The 14632-nt window shown below is 36.2% G+C and overlaps 1 protein-coding gene across 1 annotated transcript; it reads right to left on the bottom strand.

Annotated features, from left to right (window-relative positions):
- Positions 1-884: 884 nt before the first annotated feature.
- Positions 885-13830, bottom strand: slc6a1b (solute carrier family 6 member 1b). The gene is made up of 15 exons (XM_039648611.2): positions 13493-13830; positions 12380-12738; positions 12042-12173; positions 11796-11896; positions 11599-11708; positions 11221-11353; positions 10015-10149; positions 9835-9938; positions 9374-9498; positions 7547-7659; positions 5778-5909; positions 4898-5000; positions 2963-3063; positions 2717-2884; positions 885-1416 (listed from the first exon to the last, which is right to left on the bottom strand). Exons 2-15 carry the CDS (start codon positions 12612-12614, stop codon positions 1309-1311), a joined length of 1800 nt encoding a protein of 599 aa, XP_039504545.2. The 5' UTR covers positions 12615-12738; positions 13493-13830; the 3' UTR covers positions 885-1308.
- Positions 13831-14632: the final 802 nt, after the last annotated feature.

Below are 14632 nucleotides of genomic sequence, written 5' to 3'. Positions count from 1 at the left end.
AAATAAAACACTCACTTCTCTCTGTCTGTCTCACACACGCCCACACACACACACACACAAACACACACGTATATGCCTTTATATTACTTCATGTAAATGTTTTATTGCCTAACTAGTCCGTAGATTTAAAAAGAACATAATTTTCCTTTACATTTTCCTCATTCGAACGACGGCTTTGTCTGTTTTTGACACATAGTGCTGGTTTTCAACGATGTCTGAAAAAAAATGACCCTAGAAACCATGGCAACAGACTATAGCTTCTGCTCAGGACTGATTATTCGCTGAAGGCTGCTCACAGCTATAATCGTTTTCGATCCAGGAGAGCAAATTTTGGTCACTTTCGCCATTTTTTTCCTGAGGAGTGGCACGCAAATGTGGTGAGCAGGATTAACAGTGGTTTGGCGGGGTACGTCTGCCCCAAAAACGTTTTTTTTTTCGGACCCTGTGCAGTGATACGGCGCGACGCAAAACAGTTTTTCAGATCTGTCAGTAGCATAAACATGAATTTGGTCCTTCTTACTCTCACATAGAAAACATGTACTAAAATGATTCTAAAAAACACATACAAAGTTATTTTTTGTCTTAGAAAAAAAATAAGAAAAAAAAATAGTAACAGTCTTTTTTGACGTCAATTTGCCCCCGCGGCTGGTAATGGATGACGGCCCGGGGCGTTTGTAAACCCAAATCCATACTGGTCTTGTGCTTGTCAGGGTTTCGCCCGAGGGGTAAACGGGAGAAAAGGGCTGTGTTTGATACTGTAAAGTCTTGAAAAGTGTATCCTGGCTATTTAACCTTGACGTCCAAGGTTCAGTCTCGGCCCGTTGCACACTCCCATATTCTTACTCTCTTCTTTTATATAGCTATATAGATATAGTATATATATATAATTTTTTTTTTTTCAGATACAATCAGATACAATTCGATTCTAACCTACAACTGCATTTTAATACATTAATTACATGTAATATCAAATTAACACTGTGCTGTTGGAATTACATTGGGATGCCAAATCTTGAATTATCATTTATATCCTGTGCTTACACTGTGACCCTTTGTTTTGTTTTCTAGAAAGACTAATATCTTGCATATGAAATACAGATTAACCATAGAACATTGCCGGATAGATTTTTTAGACCATACGTATATATATATATATGTACCAAAAAAATTTCACTGTAATCAGGTTGGTGTTCCCTCGGAGGTAGGTGAATATACTTTAGACATGGAAGTCCTTGGTTGTGATCGACTCTTTAATTCTCTCTCTGAACGCTGACCTTTGATAATTCGGGTGAAGCGGGAGGATGGTGGTTAGATGTAGGCCTCGTCGTTGGCTGGGATGGGGTTTTCCGGTTGTTGTTCGGGTCCGTTCTCTTGAGTCCGAACCAATGCTGTGGGCTGGATCATTATCCGAAGTCGCTGCAAACGAGAAGGAAAGTCGTCAGCTGCCATTTCTGGACTGGCAAACTACACTCCAAAATCCTTTGTGGGATTGATGGATTGATGAACCAAAAAAATGCTGGGTTGTTTGAACCCATTGGGGCAAATATGGACAAACCCAACCATTGATTTACATTTACATTTAATCATTTAGCAGACGCTATGGATAAAATGAGGAAAGCAATAGAAACTGTTGACCTAACATTAGGACAACAATATGCAAGTGCATACTTCCCAGTTTAGTCTAATGCAGTTATTTATTTAAATCGATACACTCTAAAAAAAAAAAAAAAATGCTGCGTTATTTTAACCCAATTTTGGGTTAAATATGGACAAACTCAATCATTGGGTTAAAAATGTAACTGTAACACAATGGCAGGGTTTGTCCATATTTGACCCAAAATTGGGTTAAAACAACCCAGCATTTTTTAGAGTGTATATAATAAGTAAAGAGAAAATAAAGCGTTAGTATTAGTGGATGAAGTGTTGCCGGATTCATTTTTAAATAAAAATGTTTAAACCAAAGGTTGGGTTTTATCCCTACGCTATCTCACGACCAATTCGTACGAATTCGTATGAGTGATTCAAAATGGCTAATTCGTACTAATTCATACGACCTCACTCGCACGAATTCGTACGATTTGTCTAAACCCACGTGACGGTTATGTTTAGGGGCGGGGTCAGGGGTAGGTCATTCGTACGAATTCATACGAATTGGCCAGTTCGTAAAATATGTACGATTTAGCCACCTCGTAAAATTTGTACGAATTCCCGTGAGATCGGGTTGTATTTGACCCAAACCTTTTTAGGATTTTTTAGATTGTACAGCAAAGAACGTACAAATGCAAGAGTGAAAGCAGAAATCATGACCTTGATTGGTACAATTAGGATGCAATTGAAGCCAAATCCAAAATAGTGTGTCAGGATTATCATAAGCTACGACCACAGTGAATTGAGATCGGTGCTCTGTGCTCCTAATCACCAGTCTTACAAACCCGAGGTACTGAAAAACACCTTCAGCAAAATCTCTCATTTCTACAATCAGTCCAAGTCGTTGATTGCATGCTCAAATGGCAAAATGTGAAGACTAATTGACGCAATTAGAATGAATCCAATAGCCACGAAATAGAAACGGTGCATGCTTCGCCCCATGCTGGAACATCTGCATTATTAATGCATGCAATCTGAATCATTTACCCCACTGTCGTCAGTGGAGATACTTTCATGTTCCCTGACACTCGCACCTGTGGCTGCGAGGACATGCGAACGGTAGCGATACCTCTTTATATGTGCCCTTCAGGGTGAGGAACATGTAACCCATGTATCCCGGGATAAGAACCATGGATGACAGAGCCATGCACCAGCCCACGCCTTGCCCCCACTTCGGGAACACGTAATTGTTGAGTTTGAGCGGGACCATCTGAACCGCGCTGAAGATGAACACACCCTACGACAGAAGGAACAAACAGTCAGTCTGAAATTTCATCTCGAAAATGCTTCCGGTGCACAAAGTGAGTCAACTTACCCCCACAATCAAAGGAGTGAAAAAGACCCAGCACAGCTTCCACCAAATGCAGGGCTGGTAGCCAATCATCTCCTCAATATTGCCGTAGAATTTATTGACACCTGCAACAGGCACAACATACGAATTGAGAGGCGAGTTATACGGTTACAATTGGGGTGTGGATGAATATTCAATCTGTAAATATCGTGTAAAATACATGATTCGATACATATCACATGATCACGATACGATATTATTGCGATACTCCAAGACACATGGTAAAAGGTTAACAAAAAAAAAAAAACAACTGTTTGTTTATTATTCTGTTGATTAAAATGCTATTTGGTGTTACATTGTGTGTGTAAATGAATAGTCTTGGACTTGAAACCCAAAGCACAGGACAATCATGATTCTGAAGATGAAAATACTGAATTCTTTTAGACGAATATGCTTTCACTGTCACTGACTATATTTAAAACAATGGCATTATCATACAAATATATTGCATTATTATACAATATATTCAACATTATATATAGTAGTTTAATGTAGTACTGACACAAACTCTGAAGACTGGAATTTTCTCACATAGTGATTTTTACTATACACAATACATAATTAAAAAATATCCACAATATATATTGTTGAATTTTTGTATTACGATATATTGTTACAGCCCTTGTCATTATTATTCGAAAAATAAAAGTACTATTCACATTTTACTACATTGCTTTGCTGGTTGTAAATCCATGATAAATCCCAAGCACTAAAACTCGCAGTCATATTGGGTGGCGCTGTGGAGTGTGTTTAAAAAAAAAACTTGTAGGTCTGTCAAACGATTAATCGCGATTAATCGCATCCAAAACAAAAGTTCGAGATGTATTCATCAAGTTTTTGTCGCCATTTCTGAACAAGTTTCCGATTAGCCGATATATACAACAAGCTTACATTGTAGGGCTGTCAAACGATTAATCGCGATTAATCGCGATTAATCGCGATTAATCGCATCCAAAATAAAAGTTTGTATTTACATAATATATGTGGGTGCACTGTGTATAATATATATTATATATATATATATATATATATATATATATATAAATGCACACACATGCTTGTATATATTTAAGAAATATTTTCATGTATATACTGTATATAGATTTACATATTATATATAAATAAAAGATTTTTTTATATATAAATAATATTTTTTTCTTAAATATACATGCATGTGTGTGTATTTATATATATACAAAATAATTATACACAGTTCACCCACATAAATTATGTAAACACAAACTTTTATTTTGGACGCGATTAATCGCGATTAATCGTTTGAAAGCCCTACAATGTAAGCTTGTTGTGTATATTGGCTAATCGGAAACTTGTTCAGAAATGGCGACAAAAACTTGATGAATACATCTTGAACGTGAACATCTTTTATAGTTATACGCCTAAATAATCAAATATTCGAATGTTCGATTTCTATGAGCTTATATATTCGAATTCAATATTCGTGAAAAATGCCCTAGTTCCAATGCATGAGTTTGTGGAGGATTACTGGAGGTCTGCGCCTCGCTTTATGAATGCAAATAGAGAATAGGGCTGTAGTTTGCATAATCAAGCCTGCCATGCACAACAATTAAGATTCTACAGGTTCATATTTATTCAAATCAACTGAGTGTGGAAATGAGTCTGGCAGCGAGATTAGCATGAATTATATTATCTGTGATAATAATTAGCATGCGCTGTGTGTTATGTCTGGATGTGACGAATAAAAAGCAAATGAATTAATAATTACAAAAACCTATGAGCAAAGCATTCCTGGATTTCGATGATAAACAGATTAACATATTAACACTTTATAAATGACGTTCATTTTCAACAAATATTTTAAAATGCATGTTAAATGTCAGATCATGCTTCTCGGCGATGTGGATTTTTTGCCATATTTACCATAGAACCAGGATATGGAGACGCATTCAAAGAATACCAGGAACAGCAAACACATTCCACTGGCAGAATAGTAGTCGAACAGTTTGAACACGTAGAGACCACCCTGTCGAGAGAAGAATCGCCTTGGTTAGCAAGCCATGCGGATCAGATGGGTTTAGAAAAGCACTCTCTCGTCTCGATAGCAGTGTTTGCGGGTTTCAAATGCGCTTGATACATGGTAACAGCAATGGGAATTAGCAAAGCAAGCTTTCTCTTCTCTGCTTTTTTGAGTCACATGAAATGTATATGGATGAGGATTGAGCATTAATGCATATCCAACGGAGCAACTTAGTGAGTTTCTGTATTGTCACATGCTTAATTCTACAGGAAATGATGATAACAAACCATTTTACTTCTGTAATGTGAAGCTTTCTAAGTTAAGCTGCCTGTTCACGAAGAAAAAAACTCAATAGAAATGGACTGGATCATTGCAAGTTAAAGTGCATTGTGGATTTCTATACATTTATGCTGACTTTAAAAGACAATTCCATTACTTTCCTGTACATCATCTAATTTTACCCTTAAGTTTCATCTAGATACATAGCGTTTTTATTAACTTTATTATCTATTAAATAATAATAATTGATTGCCTTTTTTTTTACAGTGTCTTCACTTGCTTTTATATAACAGTTTGAGGTTATATAGTGGTTGAACACTTCAGACTCATCACATATCCCAGCAAAAAAACACTCAAATGCTTCTGTCCTATTAATGCAGCTTCGAGAGCTCTTATCCTGCCGTTTATGTATTTTTACCATATATCCCGTTACACGGTTCAGAATAACACCGGCCTCCAGCTCTCGATGTGAAACGGGTGTAAAGATGAGATGTGTGCATTAACCTGTGTGATGTTTGACAGGCCGATCAGATACGACACCAGGCAGACGCCAGCGATGAAGATCTCTCGTCTTCCTCGTAACACACGGGGAAACTCGTCCACAAGAGCCGTGATGAAGCCCTCCACCGTACAGAACTACACACAACATAGAGATATATGGAGATTAAGACAGGTTTGATTTGGTCATGACCTGAACATGTGCTTGAGTTGATCATCTCTAAATAAACTGGTTTTATTCAAGTCATAAATACTGTCTGAATTCTGAATATCATCATGCGTCACATTAAAGGGACAGTTCACCCAAAAAAATGAATGTTTTGTTATTAATTACTTTCCCTCATGTCGTTTCAAGATCTTTGAAACACAATGGAGATCTTTTCAATGAAACCTAAGAGATTTCTGTCCCTCCATTGACAGGCTACGCAACTACCACTTTAGGTGAGGTAGTAAATGAATGCATCCTGAAAATAATCCAAGTTACTCCAGTGTTTTAACTCCAATTTTATATGAGTTGTCTGTGCACACACACACAACCATAATTTACCACTTTACATTTATTGGCAGATGCTTTTATCCAAAGCGGCTTACATTTCATTTCAAGGTACACACATTTACATTATTTTCAGTTCTTTGTTTACACAATATTAATCTCCAATGAGAGTTCACACAACGTCTTCTCTCGCATCAACTTGTGATTGTACGTTTGTGATTAATATTTTGTACATAAAGTGGTAAATTATGTTTTTTTGCACAAACAAATGCGTCGCTTCCTAAAATTGAGGTTAAAATTTTCTGTTCTCTGTGTTTTTTTTTTTGTTTTTTTTTTTTAAATAAAAAAAAAAATAAAAAAAATAAAATTAAATTGAGGTTAAACCACTGGAGTCACATGTGTTACTTCAACGATGCATTTACAATCTTTCTAAGGTTTGAAAGTGGTAGTTGCGTAGACTGTCAATAAATGGACAATAATTTCTCAGATATCATCAAGTAGGGGTAGGGGTGTAATCGTGCCCCAATATATCGCAACGACAATATGTATCGTGGATACTCCCCCTGAAATAAAAATTACTGAATTTTAGTGAGTTTTAGTGTCAGTACCACATTAAACTACTATATATAATGTCGATTATAATGTATTATAATGTAAAGGGGGGATATTTGTGGGTCCTGATAATACCAAATGTCTGATGTTACCAGTAAAAGTGTCCTACATTGTTTTAAATATATCTAGTCAGTGACAAAGCATATTAATCTAAAATAATTCAGTATTTTCAGCTTCAGAATCATGAATATTGTTATTCTGGTGTCTCTATTGCCCTGTACTTTGAGTTCAAGACTATTCATTTAAACCCACAATCAAATTCAGCATTTTAATCAACAATACATATATTTTTTTAACCTTTTACCATATGTCTTGGAGTATCGAAATAAGTTCAGTATTATGATTTATATCGAATTGTGACACAAGGGTATCGTCACACCCTATAAAAAATATCTTTTTGTGTGAACTATCCCTTTAGGACATTAGGTTACACCAGCTGTGATTTTAAGGGCTAGAGAAGTGAACATTTATACTAAAAGTATGGTATATTTACAGTATCACAGTTCATTAAAAGATATAATTTGACATAAATGAAAAATAAATGAAGTACATCCCTTTCTCTAGCTTAGTTATGAAAGGCTTCTTCAAAGAGATGTAGAATGACTAGGCCATATGTGCATGCATGTAAACGCATGTACGGTAGTGTGCAAGTGTAAAGCATGTTCTTTACCTGACTGTCAATGCCAAGCATGAGCAACATGGAGAAGAAGAGAATAGCCCAGAGTGGTGAGATGGGTAACTGTGTGACGGCCTCCGGATAGGCCAGGAACGCCAGACCCGGCCCTGGAGAACAAAACACGCTTAATGCCTTTTCCATCCGTGTGATGGCCTAGACTACCAGGAATACAGCTGTGACATACATATATGATCCCTTTTGTGTTTGCTTTCACCGTGTTCTTTGCAAGATTGTCTTCATGGTATTTGATTGTGTTTCTGGTTATGTTATTTATCCCTGTGTATTTAAAACCTGGTATTGTCACTGTTAAAAAAAAAAACATAGTTGGTTTAACTTAAAAATGAAGTAATCTGGTTGCCTTAATTTTAAGTTCATTGAAATAGAAAAATTGAGTTAATACAATGACGGAGATTGATTTAATCATCATAAACTATACATATGAAGAGTTTGGTTCCAAAACGCTATAAATCCATTTTGATGAATTTGAGTAAAACTGTGTTTTCTTTAGCAAGAAAATGGGAAGATGAAAACCACTATTTTCGGTTTCAAATTTTCTCATAGCATTTGTAGGTTATAATAACAATAAAAAAATGAAATCCAGGTTTTGATTTCCAAAGATTTATTATAAAAACAGATCGTTTCCCCCCCCAAAATGCAATAAATCCAATAATTTATTTTTTTTCAAAATGCAATTAATCAAAATAAAATGTTATACACATTGAATTTCTTGTGCATACTATAAATTCATTGCTTTATTATGTTGTCTGAACCACATAAATTATTTAAGTTGATTTTAGAAAAGAACAAATCATAAAAAAATATTTTTTTTACAGCGTATGTTATGGATGAATGATAACTGTTCCTGTTATCTCCTGCATGTTCCCGGTTTGATTTATAATTAATTACTTTATTTCTGATATTCCTTTGTTATTCCACTTATTAAAGCCAAAAGTAATATACCAATCAAAAAATGAATCTCTAGTAATGGTCAATTTTATGCGCAGCACTTTGCACAGTTTTATTCATCAAATATTTGTTGAGATGGTTAACCGCTAGAAATTATTGATCGTATTTATAAACCTCACACTAAGTATTAAAAATAGACGTTTTATTTACAATGCATTTTACGAGGTTTGCAATATTTGCAACTCTTGTTACTAAAAACGCTTGGTAATTTCATATTATTGTTGCATTCAATATTTTCTATTTCTTTTATTTTATTAAATAAGCAATTCATTATCAAAATGTAGTCATTTAAAAGAATATATTTGTTTCCGATTATTATTATTATTATATTATTTTGGTAGCAGCGTTGATGGTTGATCTTGCAAAATGCATAATTGAGTTTGTTCACGTGTCTTCATATCATGCTGCGGAAATCAAGGGTCTAAATGACAATTTTAAGAGATGTTATTTAGTTATTTTGTTAATATTGTAAATGGATATACCAAATAATATAACAGACTGATGTGCGAAATGTTGGACAGAGCTGAACATTATATTTTTTGCTTATTTCGATTAGTTATTAATTAAAAACACATTTTAACTGAACAGTGCGGCAGATCATATTAGTACGATTTTAATTTTGGTTATTAGATGCAGTCGTGAAGATTGAGGCCATATTCATGATTTTTTTGATGCAACAGAAATAAATCAAAAACCATGCACATATTCATGGAAAGCGCCATTGTTTTGTACAGTACTGCTACTAAATGCAAGACTGCTTATAATTGCTCATTGACTACTAAGATGCCAAAACACTGTGTGTCTTCAACAAGAAGGTCTTTATCCAGTGATCAAGCTGAAACCCATCATAATTACCTGACGCAGCCACGTCTGCTATGGGCCGCTGTGTGATGTGAGCCATGAAACCTACGATGGAGAAAATCACGAATCCAGCGAACATACTGGTGAAGGAATTGATGCAGCAGACGATGATAGAATCTCTGAGAAACAGACCAAAGCATGGAAAGCAACGGTTTAGTTTTGTATCCCACACTCTCAAAAATAAAGGTTCTTTATTGGCATTGATGGTTCCATGAAGAACCCATTGCAAAAAAACGACATAAATGCGGTTATTTTAAGAACTGATCACTGAAAGGTTCTATGAGGAACCCGAAAAGGGTTCTTCTATGGCATCACTGCGAAAACCCTTTATTCTTAAGAGAAGATTATCTATCTATCACACCGAGGAAGCATTTTGTGTAGGCAAGTGTCTGTACAGGTCAAATTAGAGTTGCCATTTTGAATGCCCCTTAATAAATCTTACAATTGCTGCATACTTGTAAACATTGTTGTTGAACGGGTTGTAGCTCCCGAGGGCGATGAGAGAGCCCAAACCCAGGCCGTACGAGAAGAAGATCTGAGTGGCAGCGTCCAACCACACCTAAGAGGAGACATCAGCAGATTATACGCCTGTGAGGACACGTCTGTTACGCTACGATAATTACACAGCGCTCTACCTCGGATTCTTTCAGCTTGCTGAACTCGGGCGTGATGTAGAACAAAATGCCCTCTTTCGCTCCAGGCAGCGTCACTCCACGGATGAACAGGATAAACAGCATGAAATACGGGTACGTCGCTGAGAAATATACCACCTGAAACACACACATTAACAGCCTTGAGGAAAACGCACGTCTGCTTTGATATCGCGCGATAACGATAAGAGCTAAGTGAAGCGTAACATTATTTGCATAGATTGTGATCTCAAAGGGCCTACATTTAAATTTCAGTCTTTTCGATTTAAACTGTGAATCAACATACACCAATGCGTCATCCAATTCATTGAGCTCATTGTTTCTGCCTTAAATTATTACATTGTTTAAATTAGTACATTTAACTGTGATTTGTATATGAAGAGATGCAAAAGCCTCTAAATGCCATTTGAAATTTTCTTCTAAAATGACCATTTTTATCAAGCTTGTATATTTAAGTTCAGTAATTTCACTTAAATAACAATTAATAGGTAATCTTCATTGCCATTTGAAGTGAAATTACTGAACTTAAATATACAAGCTTGATAAAAATGATCATTTTAGAAGAAAATTTCAAATGGCACTTAGAGGCTTTTGCATCTGAACTCTTCATATGTACATTTCTGATAGGCATAACTGTAAAAATGAATACGCTTTATCTAATCAATAAAACTGTGGCAACAGATTGCAAGCAATATTTTTAATTAAATTGAACAAATTAGTAATAATTAATCAAATTATTCCTTAAACGTTAACCATTTAAAACGAGTAAAGTTTACAAAAAATTCAACAAAAATATCTGAATAACAGACAAACGTCAAAGATCAATTAAGACACCTGATGTTAACAAGCAGAATCACTGAAGGAGAAAGCTAAAACAAACACTGATCACCATAATGGTGACTTAAATGGAAGTTTTTCTCATTTTAAATGGTTTACTTTTAAGGAATCAATTTGAATAATTATTACTCAATTCTAATTTGTTAAAATTGAATTAATAATATTGCTTGTAATCTGTTGCCCCATTTTTTTTTTTGATAAAGCTAAAGTGCATTCATTTTTACAGTGACAGTTTCCTCTGATCATAATGTGGACTCTGTAAAGCTGCTTTGAAACAATGTGTATTGTGAAAAGCGCTATACAAATGAATGTGAATTGAAACAATTCAATTTTTGTGTGTGTGCAATGGCTTACCTTTCCAGTCCAGCCTACGCCCTTCCAGATACAAAAATAGACCAGGACCCAGGCGATGGCCAGTGTTATTGCTAGTGGCAGTCTGATCTCTCCCGGCTTCTCCAAACCATCAGTCATCTGATGCATGTTCCGTCTGAGAGAGAATAAACATTATTAGAGAATGCAGACGAATATTATGCATATGTATCAACCCACGTAACCCACAAACAGAGCAAGTCTAATTGCTGATGCACAACATTCAACTAGGGTTGTTTGCCAAAAATAGCACAATAGCCGCATTTTTGAGAAACAACACTGCTTCTTTTACACGGCCGAGGACAAAAGGAAAGTGTTTGCATGTTGCTTGAATACCAAAACATTTTTTTTTAAAGCCCTTACTCCCAGAACTCCACGACGGCGCTCGTCATGTTGATGGTGTTCGCCTGGCTGTAGTTTGAGAAACATTTTTCTGTATTCCAAGGGTTATCACAAGTTTTCCAGGGGAGCTCCTGAAACAGGACATTGTAAACAGGACAAGTCAGTTCTAGTCTAGTCAGTGTCATGAGCTATTATGATGCCAGACCGCATGTACTTACTGTGGTGAATGAGTTATACAGATAGTAAATTGCCCATGCAATTATGACTATGTAGTAAATGTTGAGCCAGAAAGACAGGACTGCTGCTGCCAGGCCAACACCTACGGAAACATATGTGCTATAATAACTCCAAATTTCAGATCTTTTTTTTTTTTTTTTTTTTGGACAAGGACACAGTGCAACTGAAACACAGCGTCATTTACACGCATCTAAACATGGTTTTTAGTAGTTAATCATGTTGGTTACCTTTAAACATAGGGGCCAGTTTCCACACTCCAAGACCCCCGATGGACGTGTACTGACCGAGAGACGTTTCCAGAAGAAACAACGGGACCCCAGCAAATATGAGGGTCAAAAAGTAGGGAATCAAGAACGCCCCTATACAGACAGAAGAGTAATATAATGAGACACATTCAAAATAAGCATCCGTTTATAAAATCCACTGTTTAGAGGATTGCGCTTCCAAAGATCGCGCATATCCAGCGCAAATGTTATTGAGTGAAATCAGATTTTTTTTTTTTTTACTCCGTTTGTTTCGAGGGGTTGAATAAATGGTAAGAACAACCAGGATTTTTTTTCTTTACCTCCTCCGTTTTTTCCGCATAGATAAGGAAATCTCCAGACATTGCCAAGTCCAATGGCATAGCCAACACATGACAGAAGAAAGTCAAATTTCCCCTGCCACGTTTCTCTGTCAGGAATGTCATTTTTCTTTTGAACTTTGACCACCAAAGTTTTTGGTTTATCATTGGCGGTGGACGCTTCGTTGACCTCTGTTAGCACGTGTCCATCGGAGGCTTTGGTGCCGTTCGTGGCCATGTCTCTGGGTTTGGTCCTGGCGGTCGGACGGAAGAGTTCAGCACCGGTCCACGTAGACAGCAGCTTCGCGGTTCGATTAACCAACGATTAGAGTCAAAAAACGCCAATGAAGCTTGACACTGACCTGGAAACCATTGAAAGAAAGTGGCATTTAGATATACACATTATTGTGTTCGTCGCATGCATTTTATCAATGCAATATTATTAAGATACAAAACAGTTAAATACAATAAGATGAAATAGCATAGCCAAATAAAATACAATTTGGTGCATGTGAGTTTAGCCCGCGGGGCGTTAAAAGCGCGTCTGTAGCTACATATTTGTTTAGGCTATTTTTACATAACTGATTATGTGCATTTCTGTTATTTAAAACTTCTCTGTGATGGTTTGCGAAAGGGCAAATTATTTGCATGCATTTCTGAATTCAAATTATTCAAACGGCGGATTTGAAATAGGTAATCTTCTCACGAATAGGCTACAAACGACAGATCACACTTTATGTCAAACCGTTCGAATAAATTCGTCAAATTCTAATTTAGAAATCTCTAATTTCGAAGTTCCAAGCGCGCGACGCGTTTGCAAAAGCCCAGAGTTGCACGCGCTGAAATACGAGCTCAAAAAGTCGCTGAAAACTGTCAAGTTGCCTTTTTTTATTTGGGATACATGAGCGTGAGACTAAAATATTGATTTAAAAAAAACGCAAAACTAAAACGCATCCGACAAACTTCGCGTTTTAAAAGCTTAAAAGTCAGTCAGACGCGTGTAAAAACAGTGCGTTTTAGATGTTCAACTTTCATAGAACTCAGATTTTCACAAAACTACGAAAACAAAAGCATTAAAATTACTCGTTTTATAGCAGTTAAATATGAGCTACTTACACCGGAACAGTTTTCCTGCCAGTTTGGTTGCGGCGGTGCGTATCCGTGGGTTCCTCACAAATTCCAACTCTTGGAATTTTACTTGTTCAAACCAGTGCAAAATGTTTCCATAAAGTCGAGTGAGACAAACAGCTATCCTGAGGGGAAAGGTGAGTGAGGGTCTGGTGGTCTGGTGCTGTCCAGTTGTGTGGTGCTGAAGGACAGGGGAAAGAGCCAGAGACAGGAGCAGCTCCTCTACCGTGAGCGTCCAGAGATGTTACATGAAGCACACACCGTCACTCTCAATGTCAGCTCAAAGTCGACCCTCCCCGAACACAACATCTCCACCACTGAAATCCCAGACACTACATGGCCACCTTCTCTCCTCGGCGCTCTTTATATGCTTTGTATATGTTTTTTCTTTTCTCTTTTTTTTTTTTTTTTTTACCAACTTGCATTGCTCTGTGTATGAGATAGATCGTGTGTTTTATCAATTGACGGACGCTGTCCATTCACTGTAAATAATGTAATAATGTAGGCTAAGTCTTCTCGGAGGTTGCATGCGTATTGCTCTACATGTGAATGCATCTGGCGCAGACAGTTTTTTTGGACTTAAATACAACAAGAAATGTTACAATTTTAAAGCACAACCTCTTGTCATTAAACAGATTTTCTTGAAAAGAGCAACTTTGACTTCTTTTTATAGTCGTCACAAATAATTTTAGCCAAGCTGATTATTTTTCAGCATGGATGAAAATCCATGACGCATGTGGTTCTGTCAGTTCCACAATCTTCCAACAAGCCTCGTCAATAGATAATAAACTTCACACATGTTTTGTTCTCCATTATTGTTAATATTTTGTAAAATAAAGAACAAAAAAATAAAAATAAAAAAAAGATTTGCATTGCATGCATGGTATCAGCCAAATCTGCTACAAAAATGATGGTAACACATAGTGTCGGTGTTACATGTGATGTGATTTTAATTATGTTCATCAGCAACAATGTGTATACAAGCATGTGAATTACTTAGTACTTACTTGTAATATAATTACTCTGCAAAATAAACATCAATGTGATCACAGTTTTTTTTTTTTTTTTTTTTTTTTTTTGCCTGACCTGAAATTTCTTCTCTTTGTATATTTTCATAGTTCAAAACTG

This window comes from Pimephales promelas, chromosome 21, assembly GCF_988280905.1.
Source record: "Pimephales promelas chromosome 21, fPimPro1.hap1.1, whole genome shotgun sequence".
NCBI classification, from domain to species: Eukaryota; Metazoa; Chordata; class Actinopteri; order Cypriniformes; family Leuciscidae; genus Pimephales; species Pimephales promelas.
Note: the sequence above shows the minus strand (reverse complement) of the source record. Positions and strands in the feature narration are given on the sequence as shown.

Coding starts and splice junctions, on each gene's coding strand:
- slc6a1b (XM_039648611.2), bottom strand. CDS start 12,614: ATGGCCACGAACGGCACCAAAGCCTCCGATGGACACGTGCTAACAGAG. Junction 9,499..9,834: donor TTCAACAACAATGTTTACAA/GTATGCAGCAAT, acceptor TCTGTTTCTCAG/AGATTCTATCATCGTCTGCT. Junction 3,064..4,897: donor CTCCATATCCTGGTTCTATG/GTAAATATGGCA, acceptor TGCCTGTTGCAG/GTGTCAATAAATTCTACGGC.